This window comes from Oryzias latipes, chromosome 7, assembly GCF_053564925.1.
Source record: "Oryzias latipes strain Hd-rR chromosome 7, Olatipes_Hd-rR_3.1".
Classification (NCBI taxonomy): domain Eukaryota; kingdom Metazoa; phylum Chordata; class Actinopteri; order Beloniformes; family Adrianichthyidae; genus Oryzias; species Oryzias latipes.
The window spans coordinates 22,956,756-22,977,515 of NC_136243.1; the positions used below are offsets into that span (position 1 = coordinate 22,956,756).

At 39.5% G+C, this 20,760-nt stretch overlaps 1 protein-coding gene across 4 annotated transcripts; it reads left to right on the forward strand.

The window, feature by feature from the left end:
- Positions 1-367: 367 nt before the first annotated feature.
- mybpha (myosin binding protein Ha) lies at positions 368-18,826 on the forward strand. 4 transcript variants are annotated; one of them, XM_078949887.1, is made up of 16 exons: positions 368-507; positions 1,277-1,385; positions 1,453-1,676; positions 2,733-2,792; positions 2,911-2,967; positions 3,274-3,408; positions 3,775-3,942; positions 8,536-8,624; positions 8,823-9,018; positions 9,581-9,720; positions 10,435-10,594; positions 11,617-11,753; positions 13,292-13,478; positions 13,614-13,676; positions 17,210-17,252; positions 17,431-18,826. In XM_078949887.1, exons 2-14 carry the CDS (start codon positions 1,366-1,368, stop codon positions 13,652-13,654), a joined length of 1,614 nt encoding a protein of 537 aa, XP_078806013.1. In that variant the 5' UTR covers positions 368-507; positions 1,277-1,365; the 3' UTR covers positions 13,655-13,676; positions 17,210-17,252; positions 17,431-18,826. The 4 variants fall into 4 exon arrangements, with proteins under 4 accessions (XP_078806013.1, XP_078806014.1, XP_020560352.2 ...); XM_078949888.1 differs by having other exon boundaries at positions 390-507; positions 1,307-1,385; XM_020704693.3 differs by lacking the exon at positions 368-507 and having other exon boundaries at positions 1,292-1,676.
- Positions 18,827-20,760: the final 1,934 nt, after the last annotated feature.

Sequence of the window (20,760 nt, forward strand, 5' to 3'; positions counted from 1 at the left end):
TTTCAAATAACATTTTTATGCTCTTGGGGATATTCCTATCCTTTGGAAGTGTATTTTTTAATAATTAAAAACCAAATGTATATGTAAATTCCCCGTTAAAAGCGTTTGTGAATTAAAATGATTGAATTATAACACATTTAATGAATAGCAGAAGTTAGTTTTAGGATAACCCCATTTAAGATTTCACCCCATTTCCGGTCACGAGGACTCCTCACTTCCTCGTGTTTCTTGACTGCAGCTGTTTCCGTGATTAGCGTGCTCTTACCGGTGTTCTCTTTGTGGAACTAAAGAAATATTCTCAAAAATGCAATTTCCAATACTTATCGTTTGAACGATTAATCTTCGCTCATTCGTCTCCTGTAGGTTGCAGTGATGAACACGAGGAAACTTTAAAGCTTGAATCAAATGCGTCGAGGTTCTCAACACATCTTTAAAATCCTTCTCCACGACGCCATCTAGTGGTTAATGTTGGGAACGACACTGCTGTAAACAGGCGTTTGTACGAAAGTAAGGTATTTTGCTGACTTGACTCTTCATTGGCTTTGAGGAAATGACATTTATATATTCTAAAAAATGTATCTCAAAATTACTTTCTCAATGTGGGCTACTTCATACAATGCCTTTACATTGTAAACCTTCTCACTCGGAAAACTACAGACGTGTCCATATTTTTGGTTAAGTTTTCTTTTTTTCTAAATCTTACCTTGATATTTCTTATCAATTTGGTTTGATGTTACACACATCACTTGTTATTTGTTGCAAGTTTTTGTCCAAACCTTTTTTGTCTTTTGCTATTAGACCTTTTGTACTAAAATTATCCTTATTTTGTTTAGAGTAGGATTTTTTTTCCCCCCCCAAACTTTTCTTCCTCATGCTTTCTGCTCACAGCCATAACTTTTTCTCTAACGGATTTTTATTTATTTTTTTTGCGGATTTTTTTGAAAAAAAAAAAAAAGATTTAGAATCAACAGAAAAACTCCATCTTTGACCTTCACACACTTAAATGTGACATCTTTAAAATCTGAATTAATCTTTTTTTTTTCCTCTCTCTCTCTCTGTCTACCAATTGTTTGATGATAGAGTTCTCTTTAGTCTGTTACATTTACAAATAAAGACCCTATTTTTGCAGAAAAAAATGTTGGAATTTACTGCTGTTTTAGTTCGGTATTATTTTCTATCACAAATCAAATGTTTGTTCCATTTTGCAGATCATTCATGTTTATGTGTTAATTTATTTCTTTGTCTGTCCCACACATACACTGGTAAACCAAACAAGTTGTATATTTGGGCATCATCTGTCCACCAGACCTCATCAAACTTTCTGGGAGTCTGAAATGGGACATAAGATTAGAAGATGACCGAGGCATGGAGGGGCAGGCCATGAGGTGGGCGGAGCTGCCTTCATCTATATATGTTACTCAGAGCCCTCTGGGTCCTGATACAGTCTGTCAGCAAGATGCCAGGCAAACCTGCTCCCATCAAGAAATCAGCAGCCAAGAAAGCTGCAGAGAAGGCATCTGAGCCGGCTCCGGAGCCCGAGCCCACCCCCGTAGAGCCTCCACCAGCTGAGGCTCCATCTTCTGAGACCACAGCTGAAGCCGCTCCAGTGGCTGAGGAGGAAACACCTCCAGCTGCCCCAGCAGAGGAAACCCCTGCGGATCAGGAAAGTGCTCCAGGTATTGAAAAGATGACTGAGAAAATCTTTTTTTTTTTTCAAGTGTAAAGGTAACAAAATTAGACTCATGTAGACGGCAGATCATTTTAATGCAGAAACATTTTAAGAGACATATAAGTCTGTCATAATGACTCTGACAGAGGAATCTTAAAACATTAAGATTCACAAAAGCATCCTTAAAACAGAGAAACAACCAACTTATTTTTATATTTTATTAAACAAAACAAATTAAAGGGCTCCAATTTTTGCTTTTGTTTTTATTTTATGAAGCTGCACAGAAGTTAAACCATGACTCTTGACTTATTACTAAAACCAAACGAGGCATCTCAATATAAATACAAAACTGAAACCCCAAACTGTTGATCTGCTTCATGGTTTAATGCAGGATAGAAATCAAAGTTCAAACAGAACAGATAACATTGTTAAACCGCAGCTTTTTAGAAAACAGCTGTGGGCCTAATTTTACCCCTTTGGGTAAAGGTCAGAAAGCAAAGGCAGCTGGGGGAGGACGGCTTTTTAAAGATAATTAAAAGTTCACATGTTCGTTCAGAAGGAAGTCTGTGTCCAAACTGGAATGAGAGAGATGGGAATAAAACCTCTAGGTGTCTGAGTCCAAGTCAAACTGTGGATAGTCGTGTGAGGACTTTCATTTACTGATTCTTTTCAAATGACTTTGAGGGGCATCTGTTGACGGAAGTACCTTTTTCTTCTTAGTCATGTAAACATACTGATCCCCTGACTGTGGATCAAATGGGAATCTGCCAAAAATTATGTCCTCCTGTTGGCTCAAAGAAATCTAGAGTTGTGATCCACATACAGGGGCTTCAGTCCTAAAAGCATGTCTGCTGCTACTGCCATGCTGGTTGGACTGCTTTTTCATGAACATTTACATTTAAAGCTCAAACCTTAAAAAGAAGAAGACGCCAAACGTATGTTTGCTTGATTTTCTGCTGTTGTGTTTTGCTGCATTAATGCTGGTTATCTTAAAATGAAGCTGGCTGATCACCTGCATGGTTAAGGTCACTAACTAGCCTCTGTGATGGCGTTTTAATGCTAGCTACAGCTCCTGCCTTTGAAGACAGCGCGGTCACTCCAGCAACAGAAGCTCCAGCAGACGGTAACCACAGATCACTGCACGCAAATGATACTTTCACCGTCTTTCATAGAAGTTGAAAGTTCCTTAAAAAAATAATCCATAATGTCTGTGTAAAAAGTCTCCCTCCTGTTCACATCAGCTGCTCCAGCTGTGGTCGAGGAGCCACCCAAGGCCCCCACACCTCCACCTCCTGCAGGTAGCACCACCATCTCTTTTTTTTTTTTTTTTTGCTTGGGTGGATTTAGTTAGTATCCATGTGAGACATTTTTTTTCTTGGTCTGAAAATGCTTAAAAGAACAGATTTGATTTAAAAAAAAATGATTTTCTCTTTTTTGCTTCATTATACACTTCTTTTGATTTTTAACGTCTTATTGGTTCAACCATGGAGTATACATCCATCTTGAGTTTTAGCTCTGCATGGACTACTGGAGTAAACAATTATTTGCTTGTGCTTGGATTATCTACTGATAATTCTTCTTTGTTATCTCTTCATCTGTAAAAGTCCCCACCAGTGCCCCTCTGGATGTCTCCGTGCATGATGTCAATGACTCCAGCCTCACCATTAAGTGGCAAGCACCCGAGACTATTGGAGACTCTGGCCTGAATGGTTACACTGTGGAATACTGCAAAGATGGAAGTAAGTGAAAGAGGAAAAAAGAGAGACACGGCAGCACCTGTCCTTTGAGCGTCCAGAGGGTTAAAGACCCATAGCAGGGCACAAGCCGTGTAAGGCGTTCACCAGATCACTGGCTGTCGCCGTTTGCCCTGACACCACTTTTAGAAGTGTTCATCTGCTCGAATGACAGAATGCCTTCTAGGATTTCATCACAGTGATCCTTAGTGTTCCTCTTATGGTCAGGTTGTTTGTAAACTAGTGTCAGCAGGTGATAAACCATGTACCCCATCAAGAAATATAGTTTAGTTATTGAAAGGCGTGAGCTATACCTGTTATCAAAAGGATACATTTGCCTCACACCAACATGGATCTTTGGTTGCTTCACAGCAACAGACTGGGTTGTGGCAAACGAGGAGCTGACCCAAGCTGACCACTTCTGCATCAAGAACCTGACAATTGGAGACCTGCTTCATGTTCGCGTGGTGGCCGTAAACCCTGGTGGCCGCAGTGAGCCTGGGACGCTTCCACAGGCCGTCCCCATTCGAGAGGTTATCGGTGAGCAGCAGCCGATCCAGCTCTCTCCACACCATGAACCCATGAAATTAATGATAGAGGAGCCACTTTTTACGTTTGATGCAGTGTCCTACATGTTATTTCTTTCACTGGAAAATGCAACTTCTGCGGTGTCTGTCAGGAGCCTTCTGTTAGCTGTGACTTATGACCTATCCTCAAAATACTCTTGGGGCAAGATCAACGGTGGGGGCGGTTCAAATGCCAGCCTCGGATGGAGTTTACAGATGTGTTCATGTAAATCCTGTTGGTGCTGACAAGTGCTTTCATTGGCTGTAAGTCAATCTTTCAGTTAGATGTCTTCAGATGTGACTGCACATTTCAGTACAGACTGGCCTTTTATTGTTGATCCAGGTGTTTTGATGAAGCATTTTTTCTTTTAGAACATCAAAAGCGGCTGACGTTACACTCTAATCCCTTGACCTTAAACATTTATGCTACGTTTACACAAGGCACGTGTCACCCATTCAAGAATGCACTATATACGGATTCTTGCACTAGCTTTAAGCTTATGGTGGTCACACAGGACTGTCGCTATCCAATACTAGCACATGTACTCAGAGTTGGAAGAGACTTGGTGCGAACTGTCAAAGTGGTGCAAATCTGGTGAATCTTGCTCCAGGCTTTTTCTTTCACAGCTCTATTCCGATGTATGAAAGACTTGGTGTCGTAAAATTCCAGCTGGGCACAAGCCGCAATTATTAATTCCATCCTCCATGATCAATCTTTAAATAGTTGGCACTTCCGTGAATTAAAAAGGGTGCTATCCATACATCTCTAAATCCAAGTCCTTGATTGGTCAGAGTTCAACTGGTTTAACTTTCAACCTGTGTTTAAGGCCATGCATTTTGTACGTAGGCCCGTAAACGATCTTTAAAACATGCGAAGCTACGCGAGAACGTGAGAGTTTTAAACGTGAAAGCCCAAAACGTGCTTTTTAGCACCTTTACATAGGCTTTCCAATGGAAGTGGCCGCCTGATTGCACGTTGCTGAGGCCAGTGTGAATGTGGCACTAAGCCTTAAACTCCAGCTGACCCCAAAACTCATAGTTTCTTATTTAAGTGTTGACTCAGAAAAAAACAAGTTATTTTTAAGGATTACTTGTTATTTATTACTAAAGGTTTGTCATAAACCCTTAAAACCTTTATCGCTGCGCAAAATCCAAAGAAAGGACAAGCACCATCAAATTAAAGAAACGTTTTAGCAACATTTAAAAAAAAAAGTATTTCTATATTAATCCAGCCTTATTTGGTAAAATTATTAATTAAGAAAATAAACGACTAAGTGACTAAATTTGTTTTTTTATGCATATTTAAGTGTTGGTTTTTATTATTTGTATTTTAGCTTTTCTGCTTTAAAGTAAAAAAAAAAAAAAAAAACTATTTTAAGAAATAAAACAAATTTTGTTTGTACCAAAAAGACGATGAGTATATAGGGGGTCAGCTAATACGGGGGCTCACTCTCACATCCTGTCAGACACCCAGCTCAATGTCTGCCTGCTTGGTTTGAACTGCTGTGAGCAAACAGGTGAGAAACACGGTCAAGACAACAGACCTGCTGGTCAACTGAGGGAAGTGAAACATTAGCCTAATTGGTGGATTCTAGTTGGCTTGTTGTGGGTGAATTTAGCTGTGTGTTGCTTTTGCTAAAGACGCTATGTCCTACACGTACTGGAAAAAAACCCTCGCTCCGCTCAAAGAAACTTTATCCAGAGACAAAGACAGCTTACGCACTGGTAGCAGTAGCACTTTTGCTGCCTGCTGAATGTTGTGGTTGCAGCAGCATGTCCAAGCATTGCTGGCGGGTTTGTTGATTAGCAGGGATTAGTGTTTGAGCCAAATCTGGAGGCTGACCTGATCTTCCTGGGAAATGATGGCTCCACGGGCCGGATCCCAGCTTGACCAGCAATGATACTGTGACAAATGGATGGACAGGGGTGATAACACATGCAGCAGAAAACAAAGAAAGTAAGAGTAGTGTGATTGGCGGATGAGCAGCAAGTTGATGGGGTGTGAGTTATGAGGACATATTGGATGGATGAGGGAAACAGCAGCAAGTCGGGTTTTATATATCTTTTAAGCCTTCGAGGCTTTTGGAACATTTGCTGCTGGTGCAAAAACATGCAAGGGATGCTGCACCTGATACGTGGCACTCAGCGTGAGTGAAACCCTCTAACGTGGTGACTGTGGGGATGCTGCTGAAAGTTCCATTTGTGCTGCAATTTCATCCACATCTTTTTAATCGCAGCGGCGCATACCAGGCCTTGTTTGAGCTGACTCTAAACGGGAAAATGGACCTCACTGCTCAGATGGATGACATCTTCACTCTGGAGGGGCTCCTCTAAGACTTATGTCATCAGAGATATTTTTAGGAACTGCTGGATGTTGGGTTTACTTCTTTTGCCTTTGCCTGCCCAGATACTGTACTTTTATTCATACAAAATATTTGTCCCTCTGAAACTCAGCACCAATTGTCCCAACTGAACTTTCAATTACATTGCAAAATACGTTTCGCTAGCATTTATGCTCCACAATCTATAATAACAGCCCAAATGTGAAAAGATGCTAGCAGGTCATGAGGGTCTCCAGGTGGGCACCTCTCAACAACTTCTGTTCCATCACGTTAGACCCGACACAACACAGAGAAGGCTTGTTTGTTTGTTCCAGCATCTCCTCCCACCAAACCTTGATTTGTCCACACCTATACCCTCAGCTCTATAAGACAAGACAAGTCACTGATTCTTCAAGATAGAGATGAGAAAAGTAAAGGAGAGACATTCCCATGGAGAGAAGTCAGGATAGACTACCCTCCTCCCCAGCCGGTTCATGCTCATTGGCAATGCCAGCTTCACCAAGAACAAATGAAGAAATGAAATATAAAAGTAGCAGGACACTTTAGCACACTAGTTAAGATATTAACAAAAAGCAAGTCAGCTTAAAAATCTTTTATTTCATATGCAACTAACAGCTTGACATTTATCCTTTCCCCCCAAAACTATTGAAAACCAAGTAAAGATAATGTCCCAATCCAATTCAAGTCACGTTCCATAGCTTTTATACTGATCTGACACAGACTCACACAGCATCCGTCCTATTTTTCCTCTAGAACTCACTCCAGCCAGCAGCAGTGTCAGCCAGTTTGACTTTGCCACAAACTCCTACTGCTAACCTCCAAAGGGGGTCTCCGGCTCTCGGTCTGTGTTCCTCTGCTTCTGCAGCTAGACATGCTAACACCACATCCTGACAGAATCTGCTGAAGTACAGCTTTTTTTTAACACAATACACATAATGGATCTTCAGCTGTTCATCTACTCAAATTCTTGGGAGATGGAAGAACATCTTACATTTCTCCTGGCAAAATTTTCATTCTACCAGCCGCCAATCTCCCATCCACTGACTTTGTGTCATCCGACAAATGTGGTTTTGCACATCTTGTTGCCTCTTTTTGCTTTTCAATTTTATCTACAACCAGCTTTCTTTTGTCAGCTGCAGATTCTGTGCATCGTGACTGCTCTAGGAGTTTAAACCAAAGTCACCATGTCCTTGCTGCACCTGTCCAACAGCATCTCTATGTCAAAGAGCTGCCTGAACCCTGAGCCCTAACTCCTTTGGCTTCCTCTTCCAGAAACTTTAGGAGCTTTATAAACTGGAACAAGCTGTACAGATGGTGGATTCCAGAGTCTACTGTGTCTGTTAGCATTGTACATTGGTCTTTCTTGAAAAAAAAGATTTAATCTCAAGGGACACCCTGGTAAATTAAAAGTTAAATAAATACAACTTACTACATAGGACTTATTTATTTTTAAGGACACCTTTATTGCTTTCACTGCCATGCTGCCATTCGATGTTAAACTGAAATCAAGTGTTTTGTTTGCCATCAGCAGGAAAGGCGTGGCAAATTATTCCGGATGTGAACTCTAATACTCAGCTCTGCTCAACCTCCCACATATTTTTGTTCTTTACAAATGTGACTCCATTTAACAGACTTTCTAACTATGTAAAACTTAATGCCAACAGACATTTTTGTAATGACAAAATGGTTTACCGAACTGAAATTTTCTTACTTTTTGTGGGATCTCTAGATACAAAAACGAGACATTGCAAAATCCAGACATCCACCTGAGCTTGAATTTGTTGTCATGAATTTGTTCATAAGGAAAGTTACCCTAAATCACAGTATTGAGATTTCTGTGCTACACAATAATATGATAAACTGCCAATACACAAAATGAACTCCTTCGTAAAGGTGGATTTTTAAGTTGCTTTTTTCTTTGTCTATGTTTTTTAGCTTCCTTCTTTTAAACAAATAAAAGCGGCCACTAAAGAGCTTTGTTGTCATTTTTGTAATGGTGCTTCTGCCTTTAAATGTTTTCCAAAAGTCCACTTTTCAGAACACCTAGATACGTTTTTATGTCCTAACTCAAAAATAAGTATATCAACATATAAACAGTCAACAAGATGTAGCATTTATTGCGTCTTGCGTGTTTCATCATTTCTGTCTTGAACTGTATTTGTGCCGTGTTTTAGCATCTGGTCCTTTCAGACATTTTGAAAACACGTTTGACTCTATTTTTGCAGACCGCCCAAAGATCCGCCTGCCTCGAGCTCTTAGATCCCGCTATGTGAAGAAGGTCGGCGAGCAGATCAACCTTGTCATCCCATTTATTGTAAGCTGTCACACATGCAACTCCAAATTTGAGGTTGATAGGTTGAAGTTGAAATTGAGAAAAGTTTGACATTTAAATGTATATCTGTCTGAATCTATGAGAAAAAAATCCAAATATGAGGTTTTACATAGCCAAAAAACACACGCTGACAGCATTTTTTTATTCATTTTTATCCCGTTTTGACTTTTCTTTCATCAGGGAAAGCCCAAGCCTGTGGTTTCCTGGTTGAAGGATGGTCAGCCTTTGGACACAAAAAGAGTGAACATCAGGAACAGTGACCGTGACAGCATCCTGTTCATTCGCGGCGCTCAGAGGGAGGACTCTGGGGTTTATGAGATGTCTTTGAAAGTGGATAGCTTTGAGGACAAAGCTCCCATCACCCTGCAGATCGTCGGTGACTAAAATGCTGATGTCTTTTATTGCGGATCGCATACAACAATATGGCACGGATACATACACAAAACTGAGTTGCATGACATTTTTGCTACCATTTTTCACCTTCAGACCTCTGACTTAAACAGAGATGCTTGCTCACTTTGAAGGTTTAAACTTTTGAAATATGAAGTAAAGTTTTAATAATGTTAATTTCAGGCTTCTGTCCTGTTTTGTTGAGCATGGCAGTTAGGGTTTAAATGTTTTTTAACACTCGCCACATGAGCATGTGCTGATCGGAACAGCTGACTCACAGAAAAAAAAACTCATGCATGGATTTTCTTTGTGCACTCCAGTTTCCTCCACAACCCGACAAGTAAGAATTTTATTTCATTTTATTTCTAAATCAACTGTATTTGTTTTTGTGATCTTGCAAAATTGCATTGCTGGTCTTCATTTTTTTGTGTGTGGATCTTATAATGGACTGGCATCCTATCTGCTTCACACCTCTTAACTTAATGGTGGTGGGGTGGGGGTGGTGTAAAGACTAGGTGTGTGATGCTAACAGAGAAATGTGTTTTCAGACCTGCCTGGCCCTCCAACCAGTGTGAAACTGGTGGACTCCTGGGGCTTCAACGCTGCTTTGGAGTGGACTCCTCCCAAGGACAACGGCAACACAGACATCACTGGATATACTGTTCAGAAAGCCGACAGGAAGACTGGGGTATGTCCTGTTTGTCCATAAAATTCATAGAACAAGCAGCCATCACAGTCAAAGTACTGCAAGTCTTTGAAAATGACTGAAATGGAATTTATGCTGAAATAAAATGCATAACATCTTGTAGACGCTCTTTTATCAGCAGCGAGCAGAAAACCCAGTAATAGTTCTGTAGATTATATTATATTATTAAATAGTGTTTGATTCATATGACACTATTTTAATTGACATTTCATTAAGATCTACATAAAATAAAGTCAATTTGATTGAAAACACTGATTTCACTGCATTTCTGCAGGTCTGAAATCTGGACCCTGACTTGATCTCTGTGACAACTGTCCTCATTTCCACTCTTTTTGTGTTTTCATGAGAAAACCCATTTCAGATTTGTTGCTGTTGTTTGGATTGCTCGGATGCATTAATTTTGGCCTTCTTATAGGTGCTCACACTTTTCTAAAAAAATCCGTTTTTTTGATAGTTCCTGTGTTTGATTCATGCTAAACTGTGAAAATAAATCAACTGAGATTTGTTTTCTCTCCCAATATTCCTACGATCTCTTGAGATGCAACTTGAAACACATGGAACATTTGTTAAAGCTTGAGACTTTACAAAAAAATAGAAGTATTTTTTTATTACTCTGTAAAAAAACTGAACAGCACAGCATCATCTGCAGATTATGCACCAGAGTGAGTGCATCATTTGTTGTGTCACCACCTCCAGGATTGGTTCACTGTGCTGGAACACTACCACAGGCTAACCGCCACCATCACGGACCTCGTCATGGGCAACTCGTACTGCTTCAGAGTTTTTGCTGAGAACCAAGTGGGCATCAGTGAGCAGAGCGCTGTCACCAAAGAGGTTGCTACAATTCAGAAAACAGGTGACCTTACTCCAACGCACAGTGTGCTGTTAAACTCTTTGATCAGATAGTTTAGATACATAAGAGTACAAATGACAGAAGTGCTGCGTACATTAATGAGCTGAAGATGGCAGTTGAGGGTCTGAAGTGATAACTTTAGGAGAGAAAATGACCCTGGCACTGCTTTAAACAAACGTAAGTGGGTAGCTTACTTGGCTGGTATTCAGAAACTGCTGAGAGAAATTTTAAGAGGCTGTGAAAGCATTATGACTGTTGGCAGAGTAGTGTTGCTTCGTGTGTCTGTGTGTGTGTGGTGGAGGGAATCACGTCAACCTTTGCCTCCTACCCTTTTAGAAATGTCATTGGTGGCTTGGCTCAGAGCCTGTGTTTGTCACTACTGTTAGATTTAAAGACCCACTTTGGCATTTTTCTGATGATGGAGGACATGTATTAAGAAAGTTGTGCTCAAAATTACATTTCTGAGTATTTATTTATTTCTCTTTATAATTCATGAGTTAAAAAGAAAAGACAGTTAAAAAGAACGATGTTTTTCGTGACATAGAAGCTACAATGGGCTGGCCACAAGCTCCACCCCATTCTGATGCATCCATGTCTTCGTTCTCCTGGTCTGAGCTGGATAGCTCCAATATTGCTCGCCATTTTAGTTGTCCAAGGAATGTTAGGTTTCGGTTGTGAGGGCCTGTGAGCTAGCAGGAGAGCGTATGTTAAACAGATGTATGCCAGGAATTGGGGGTGGGCTTACTCCATACCACAACTCGGAGATAAATTGCTGATGAATTACTGCCGCTCTGCTCAAACTATGTCCTAGAAAACGAAAGTTTTATCATTTGCGCTAAAACAGCATAATCGTGATTAAAACCACTGGGAACACTTTAAAATAGATCAAAAGATACTTTGCTGAAACAAGGCGTGTCCACAGACTCTATACAAATCCATCACAAAGCACTGCTTTGCTCTATAAACCACCATTCTGTTGAGCTTGCAGACACTTAAGTTAGCCCTTTTGTTGTGTGCGATAACAGGAATCCACTACAAACCTCCTGAGTACCAGGAACGCGACTTCTCTGAGGCTCCCAAGTTCACCACCCCTCTTCTGGACCGAGCTGCCACCGTGGGATATACCACCAAGCTGCTGTGCTCTGTTCGGGGAAGCCCAAAGGTCAGTGAGGGGGTGTCTTTAGCACTGCATTACTATTTCAAACAGTCACCTAGAATGTTTTAAATATAAATATATATGCATTTCTTTAAGTTTAACTTGAATTTTGTTTGAGCTGGATGAAATGAAGACAGATATTTCCAATAAAAATCACAGCTGAGGAGATCCAGCAGAGATGATAGGCAGGGCTTACGCTGGTATTTCCTTAAGTAGTTTCAGCATGTCTCACACTCTTTTTGGCAGCTGCTCCTATGGTTAAACTTATCTATACAGTTGTTCATCTAACTCAGGCAGATTGCATGACAGAGGAGGAGAGAAACATGGCTGTTACTTCCCTCTTTTTAAAGGCAGTAAAACTGAAATGGATATTGTTTGACTTATTGAAGAAAGAATAACAAATATTAAATAGAAATATATTATAGAAATAATGTATGGATGAATAGAGGAATTATAACTCCTAGGAAAATTATTGTGTGATTTATTTAGATTTTATTGCTCTCCTAGGAATTTGTTTGCCACATCAAATGGAGCAAGTAGTGTATGTATACTCCGTAAATAACTCTTTTGGTACTACCATGTTTAAACAAGTCTTTCTTAATTGTCCCAGAGGATAACAGCAGCTGTGTCAAAGCATATCCAGTGACCGTCTGAAGGGTGAAGGACCGTGAATATCACTTTCATTTTGGAGAAGCACATACTTCCCATCAAACTCCTGTCACTGATAAATCCCAGCTTACGACTATAAGTCATGAACTTTCAAATGTGGTCTTTCACTTTTCTCTTTTTTTAATACTTTCCCTTAATGTTAAATACCCCAAAATGGAAGACTTAACCGTATTTGACATTGACTTCAAAGTTTGAGGAAAATGTTGGAGACAGACATGTTCCAGGCTTTGATAAGCTGTCTTTTTTGCTGCTGATAAAGTGCTGTTGAAGGCAAGGCAGCAAACTGCTTTAGGAGCTGAGGAAGAACAAAAAAAAAGTCAGTGATAAGACACTGAGCTTGATCCACTGCTATGTCCACATGGAGATGGTGCTATGTCAAAGAAGGTCCTATTTTTGTCTCCCAAACAGACTGTTTGTCATGATTAGTGGTAAAACATATGGGCAGGATGGAGATGGTGTTTGCTCAGCCAATTATCTGTTATTTAAATAAGAAAAAGTGAACTTCTTCAAAGATTCTGCTTTTTGTTGCCTTTTTAAATCGAGTTCAAAGTCAGAGATAGTTAAGGGGAAATTGAGTAGTAAATTTGGAAAAGAAAGGAGTAGTAAATCATCTGGAGCAATGTTCAAGGACCTAATTTCAACTCTAATGTCCACAGAGGAGCCACACTTAGAAATAAACCTTTAAAATATATAATAAAACTAAGTTTTGTAAAATGTTGATCTTTAGTTTAAGGTTGGCATTTCATACAATTGTTGTCCTGGTAATTTTAAAACAATCTAAAAATGTTTTACTCATTCAAAAAGTAAAACAAAGGAAGTTATATTTGCTGACTGAACAATAATGAAGTTGTTTTTGTGTCCTCTGTTGCTTTCAGCCAAAGATTGAGTGGTTGAAGAATCAGATGGTCATCGGTGATGACCCTAAGTTTCGTCAAATATCCAACCAGGGCATCTGCTCCCTGGAGATCAGGAAGCCATGCAGCTTCGATGGTGGTGTGTACACCTGCCGAGCAAAGAACGAGCAGGGAGAGGCCACTGTTTCCTGCAAACTAGAAGTCAAACGTATGTTTTTTTTTTCTACTTCACATTTTATTTAAGTGTTTGTAGCTTTGTATTTTTGATTATATATGCAAAATTAATTTTACACTGATTTCCAAAGACTGACTGAACAAATAAATGTCTATTTTCCCCCAACAGAAGTTGTTATTCCAGAAGTTAATAAAGAAAAGGGCAAATAAATCAATGTTGGAATTTCCAGAGGTAAGAAACACATCAACTTAAACAAAAAGTTATCACTTCCCTAATGAATTAGTTTGATTTAAACAAACTACGGCTACAACTCATTACAGAAAAAATCTAGTTTTATGAAGGGACAACTAAACAATAAAAAATCATGCAAAATCTGAATGTTAACTGGGATTGTACTCTTAGAAGAAACTACATTTGTGTAAAAACATTTCAGGTAAAATTAACATATTTCGGGTAAAATTTACAAACATCTTATCAGTCAAGTCATTTTTGGAGTTTTTCATTTTCACCTCATCTGAGGTTTCATTATTTTACAAATGTCCGCATTACTGTGTGTGCTCCTTGAATGGGAAATCACTGGTCTAAAACAAATAATTTATAATGTAATTGAAGGAGAAAGGAGATCAGAAGCTGGTTTTTAGAGCTTAGTGGGAACTCCCCGTGCCTTTATAATTCCAGGACAATGGTTCTTGTGAATAGAGAAGTTATGAACAGAGAAGTCATTTAGATATCCTACTCTGATAGCAAACCTAAATGTTTGAAAAAAAAACAAGAAGCTACCTTAATTTTTTTGAAGTCTCAGCAAAATTATACACTTTTTATGTTAATAACTTTTATTATTACAAGCTACAGATTTACAGGTGTACTGTAGTTTCTATACAAACTCTTAAATGCATGAACTGATATCATGGAGACTGTACTTAGCCATGGTTTAAATACCTGCCCAGCCTCTGCGCTCTTCCTGTTTCTCCTGTCAGCATTTCTCTTCCATGCACTTCACACAAATCTGGTTTTTAGACGTGTTAATGTGGTAACGATTTTTGAATAAGACATCAAAATACCACATTTCACGTTTTGGTTTTTCCGTGAGTCTGATTTTACTCACATAACCAGGCAATCACAGTGACGGATCACTTTCTAAACACTTTAGCAGTGTGGCCTTTCAGTTACTTCTGGGAGACTCTTAGTGTCATTGCAACTGTTAACAAGAGAGACATCATTAAAGCCTTTCAAATATCTGATGAAAAGGCATCAAAAGGACAAACGAAGAAAGCACGCCTAAGGAGAATAGACATGCAGTAACTGAACTGCTACAGTCTTAGTTGAAATGGTTTTCTTTGAATACCAGTTCAAATGTGGGAAATTATGATTTCACCTAAAAACAATTATTTGGTTTCTTTTGTATGTTTTAAAAAGAGTGTTTTTTCCACTTCACAGAATTAAATTAGCTGTTGCTAAATCTTATAACTAAGGGTGTATTCAGACTGGACACATTTTGTTCTCCTATAGTGAACCAGAGTTCGTTTCCCCCAATAATCCACAACAAATATCTGACCAATTTTCAATGAGTTAGCATACTCTCTTTACATCATGTAATGCCCGGCTACGGTGGCTGTTTTGGTCCAGCTGTTCTGCTCTGAGCACGGAGCGTATTCAGACTGAGGACACAGAGCAAACCGGAGCCATTGGAATCAAACTGAGACCATCTAGAAAGATGGGTCCTAGAGCAGTTCCTGGTCCCGGACCAGGGTTCACTTGGGTGTGTTCAGACTGAAAATTTGTTCAGTCAGAGCGGAACAACTGGACCAAAATGGCCACCATAGGATTATAGGATGTAAACAGAATAGGAACCATAAGTTGTAGACAAACATAAAGCACTGGTGAGACACAACTCAGTGAAATTTGGTTGGATAAATGGAGGCTGATTAAAACAACTTTTAACATGATACACATTGATTCTTATTATTTTCCCCACAATCTATGCGACATAAGCCAGGGGTGTCAGAATCCAGGACTCGATGGCCAGTGTCCAACACTTTTTCCAACCAACGTGCCATTGAATCTCCTTATTGACTGAACACACCAGATCCAAGTAAACAGCATCAGGATTTCTGCATAAGGCAGGATTTCTGGAAACCAGCAGCAGGCTGGCCCCCGAGGCCTGGAGTTTGACATCCCTGTCATAAACACTTGTCAGCATATCTTCTTGGTGGTCGTCTCCTCACTAACAATCTTGCAGCATGCCTTTCCTGTACCAAAGTAACAAGTCAAAGATGTTCAAATTTGATCAGCAAAATCTCAAGTTTGAACTACTGTATTCTGACAAGGATTGCAAAGCGCAGGACTTCCATTATTCTTGCTGCTGTTACTTTGCCCCACCCTCCTAATTCCTAGCCAGTGACTGTATAAATCTTTAGCTACGTTGTTTTGTTTGCCAGCTTTGGTTTGATACTGAAATGTCCAGTTGAAAGGCAGTCTAAATAAAGACTAACCGCAAGGTTCAAGACTCTGTTCAGACCAATGGACTTTTCCAATCTGAATGCACCCTAAAGAAATCGCAATTTGGTCTCCTGGAATCGGATGCAAAAAAGGGAGGTGAATGGTGTTAACTGGATGGCCTTGAAGTGTCTAATGTGAATTGCAAAGGTGAATTTAACAGCATTTGACAACATTGTTGGTTAAGTATGACTAAGGTCACATGCCTTCTCTAACAAGAATTTAAATGACCAGAGAGCACATCACACCTGTGCTGAAAGCTGTCTTGATGTGATCACTTATCACAAAGCAAGCTTTCCTGTCAAATGCCCTCTAATATGACACAATACTGCTATCAAGTTACGGGTTTCAGTCCTGTAACGCTGTCAGTCATGGGATGGGGGAAAGATGAGAAGTTTAGGCAGGTAGCCCCTGTGGGTAGGGAAGGGGGATGTTGTCAGCACAACCTTCTAGTGCCCCTAAAAATGACACCAGATAATCTGACACACTGCCAAACTCTTCACATTACCATGAGCAGACAGGCTAAGTGAAGCAAAGTGAGAAGAATGGAGAATGGGCTAAGAGGGCAGAAACTGAGTCACGTAATCTCCAGTGGAAAGTACGCAGGAGATCTCACATATGTGCAAACACATGAGACTTCAAAAAATGTATTTCTATGGCCAAGTCATCATGTCTTCCCTGTTTAAAATTGACAAATGTAAATTTTTTACTCGAGCATTCATTTTTTGTATGTCTGAAAATAATTGGTAACCAATTATTTTCAGACATGACTGTCAAAGAAAAGGGTATAGTAAATAGTTCACAAGCTAGCACGCGATGGTTGTCGGTAAAATTGCTTACTAGTCAGAGATGAGACTTGCTGTGCTTTTTAAGTACAAAGCACAGATAAGGCTGAGGATTTGTGAGCTATAATTTACCCTGCCTCTTCGGTTTGGAAATATTTCACTGCTACTCCTTTTACACATCACCATGAAGTTATTTTTGTTTTTCTTTGGTGTAAAGTAAATGTAGAACAGTGATAAATCATAGTACAGTTATCTGTCGCACTGCGACTGCAAAACATATGGAGCTATATAGTATATGTTGCAACCACTGATAGAACCTACAATGTTTATAGGCATGAAGCTATTAAGTAAAAAAAAACACACAAACACATATTGCTCCAAGTTAAAAAAAATAAACTGCATCCACTGCTGCAAATTCTGCATCAAGTAGCAGATGCTTTTAACTAAAGTAGTAATTTTTATTCAATTTCTTTTTTCTACCAGTGCATTTAAAGAACCACCACAAGTCTGAATCGTATGCTTTAAGGTGAGTTTGCATATTGGGTGTGCTTCTGTCTTTGGGTTTTCAATTTATGCTCAAAAACATAGCACACTTAAAAAATAATAATAACAATAATATTTGTAGATTGGCCAATAAAGGTTTGAAATAATTTAAAAAGCAAAATATAACTATCCTTATTCATAAATTCAATCTTTTTTCACAGTGCGCACAAATATGGGAGAAGATGCTTCGACTGGCTGTGCAGAAGAGTGTACATAATGAAGAAAGGGACAGCATAACCCAACAAAATACTCATCTATTTCTCCATCCAAAGATTCTTAGAAACAGTTTATGCTTTGTGAGAAGTTAGACACATACATGTGTGACTGTAAGAAGAAGAAGAGTGGTTTATGTTTCATTTCACAATTCATACTGGATGTAGCCCAAGTCCAGAGCTTCAGCAGCAGCTCAGGTGACATAAGCATCTCAGATGACGGAAATGGTTAATTTTTTTGAGTGGACTGAATTGGTGGACGACCACATGTTAAAGTTAAAATCCCACTCCCATCATCTTTTGATCAATTCTAAGAACGTTCCCAGTGGTCTTTTAAATATTAAAATGCTGCGTTTAGGCACATTTTTATGACATTTTCTAGGACATAGTTTCTTCAGAGCGACAGGAGTTTATTAGAAATTCACCTCTAAGTTGCAGGTGGAACTGTTGGTGCCTAGTAAACCTGCCTCTACTTCCCGTCATCCATCTGTTTACACTCTCTCCTGCTAGCTTACAGCCCCTCACAACCCTAAGCAAAAGCTTACATTAGCGGTGCAACAAAAATGGCGAGCGATATTAAAGGTATCTGAAGCTAAAGCTTTGAGCCAGATACCAGCTCAGATGAGGAAAACAAAGACATTCATGGATCTATGGATGCATCAGAATAAAGCGGAGCAGGGAGATTATGGCCTGGCGATTGTAAATTCTACGTCACACCTAAGATTTTTGGCATCTGCTCTTAATTCTTAATAATTTGAATAAAGAAATACCCAGAAATCCAACTTTAAGCTAAATCTTTTCTATATATGTCCACCATTATCAGAAAAATGTCACAAGAACATTTAAAAAACACCAAAAACAACTATAAACTTAAGGAAGACAATGTTTTTTTACGTCTTTAGATGAAATGTAAGAGAATGGAAGAAAGATAACGAATGTAGTTTTCAGTCAGATCTAGGTCACATATTGCTATTTAGATCTTCTGTGTTCAGCATGCACATCCATACACTGATTTGCTTTCAGTCACACTGAAGTTCTAACATGATGGGAAGTTTTGAAGTGAAATGTCAGAGAAGCAGCCAGAACATCATGTTTGAGGCCACAAGACAGCAACATCATCACAAGGTGTCTTCTCACGGAGTACGAAGCTGCATTTACTCTTCCACTATTTTCATTATGTACAAACAAAACCAAGTCCTGCCCATCCCACCTGAATGATACGCTATGCCGGTTGAAACCTTTGATCTACTGCTAAATTTAGCACCTTTATTTTCAGTTTCTATTTGCTTTTTATTGTAGTATAAATAAATATGCACTTCAAAATAAAACCCAAAACAACATACAAGGTGATTCTTTGTGATTTATTTGTTTTCTCATCTTTACGATTTTTGGTTGTTCAGATTATTTTCCATAAATATTCTAAAAGTGTTATTTTTTCTTATTATGTGAATCTCTGAAGATCTTTATTTTAAACTAACACAATTTGATCATCTGAACTTGTGTTGTTCAGACTGAAGATCCAACATTGACCTTCATTACCAAAACTGCTGTCAGAAGTCAGAGCTCTGTCTCCCCCTCTGGTCACCGGTGGGAACAGTCTCCAGAGCTCTGAATGTACTTCATCTCCCAGCAACCCCACAGGTTCTGAATGCCACACACCTGACTTTCATTTGCAATCACCCACAGTACACTTAAGCACTGCACTGAGCCTCACTCAGTGAAAAGTTTTTGTTTTTTTTGTGGTACTCTGTCTCTATTACCGAGTGGCATAGCTGGATATGATCGTCTGATTTCTTGACTGTGTTTTGTCTCTGACTCTGTTTGGCTGCTGGCTGCCCCAAATCTGGCCTGGAACCAGACTACTCTGGTTTCCTTTCTGATGCTCCCCTCCCCATTAGTGACCCATGGCTGCCTGACCCTGATTTAGCTTTGTGAAGTTTTAGCAGTGCTAATAAAACCTGCTGCAATTGCAACCAGCTGTCTGCCCGTTTTGTGACAGAATACTTAGCCCAACATGGATCCAGCAGCAGGAGTATCTAGCACAAAGAACCCTCAGAGGTTTTCTACTTTGTTGCTAGAGCACGGCCGCCAGCTCCAACGTCTAATCTCCGTGACCGAAGCCATCATGTCGCGCCTGCAAATCAACCCACAAAATCAACCTGCTGAAATTGGAACCTGCCGTCTGCCCATTCTGTGACAACTGCTTTTTGGTAGACAGTGTTTTTTGCACAGTCAGCCCCAGGCGTGTCCTCAGCACTATTCCAACTGAGTCATCAGTTTAAATGCTGCTGCTGCACCAACAAACTGTTTAAACTTTCACATTCTTCAAATAAAGGAGCATTTTGTCAAGAAGTGTGCATAAAAGACTGCCTGCTTTGAGCATTTTCAGAAAAGTCAACAATCAGGTATTTGTAGATTTCAATCATCTCTGTGCCTAGCTTCCTGGTTCCTGCTGATTCTCAGGATTTGTTGTTGTGATACTTTTGTACTGAGATGACTCTGTGCTGTATCTGAGGGTCTGAAATTAGGGTGAACGGTGTTTCCTATAATTTCTCATATAGCTTTGGAGACTTGTATTCTTTGGAAAAAATGCATAGATGTCACTGTCTCAATTCTTTTGCTTATGTAAAGCCTTGGTCCCTTGGGGGCGAATGCAGGCTATCTGCGGGCAAAAAATGGGCAAATCTGTATGGGCCACGCAGGTGACCAGCACAAATATCAAGGTCGTAAACCACTTGTTAGCCCCTATAGAAAAATGTTCATGCTTCATTTTTTATACAGGCATGCTGCAGGAGACAGGCCGTAGCAAACTCCTAAGCTATTCCACACGTGTGGGTAAATAAGGGTGAAGTACGAGACACAGGTAATATTTTTAATTTTTCCCACACCCTTAAATCCAGTGCAATCCGCAGTGGCCCAGGAAGTGCTGTTCAAGCTATAAGTGCAGGCTCCATGCATGTAGCTTGACTGTTAGAAATTGGGAAATTAGACAATTAGCCGAGCAGGTTACGATAATATTTCAGTCAAATCGTCAATTTAGTGGTACAAGCACCGAATTTGGCATAGATGTATTTTAGAATTCCGTCTTTCATAATAGCATGTGAGCCAGGAGAAAAATCCAAATGGTGGCCATTTTGATAAAAATGTGTGCCATTTGTGCACAAAATGCAGTCTATAAACTTGAGGGTTACCTAAAGAACATCATTATATATTTCAAAAATTGTGGATTTTCTTGAGCACTCTGGACAACAAAGAGCTCAAGTGAGATTTTAATTTATT

What these genes read in the sequence shown, in the direction of transcription:
- mybpha (XM_020704693.3), top strand. Translation starts at nt 1,412, where the DNA reads ATGTTACTCAGAGCCCTCTGGGTCCTGATACAGTCTGTCAGCAAGATG. An exon ending in ACCTTGTCATCCCATTTATT is followed by an intron (nt 8,625 to 8,822) that starts GTAAGCTGTCAC and finishes TTCTTTCATCAG; the next exon opens with GGAAAGCCCAAGCCTGTGGT. An exon ending in AAGCCGACAGGAAGACTGGG is followed by an intron (nt 9,721 to 10,434) that starts GTATGTCCTGTT and finishes CACCACCTCCAG; the next exon opens with GATTGGTTCACTGTGCTGGA.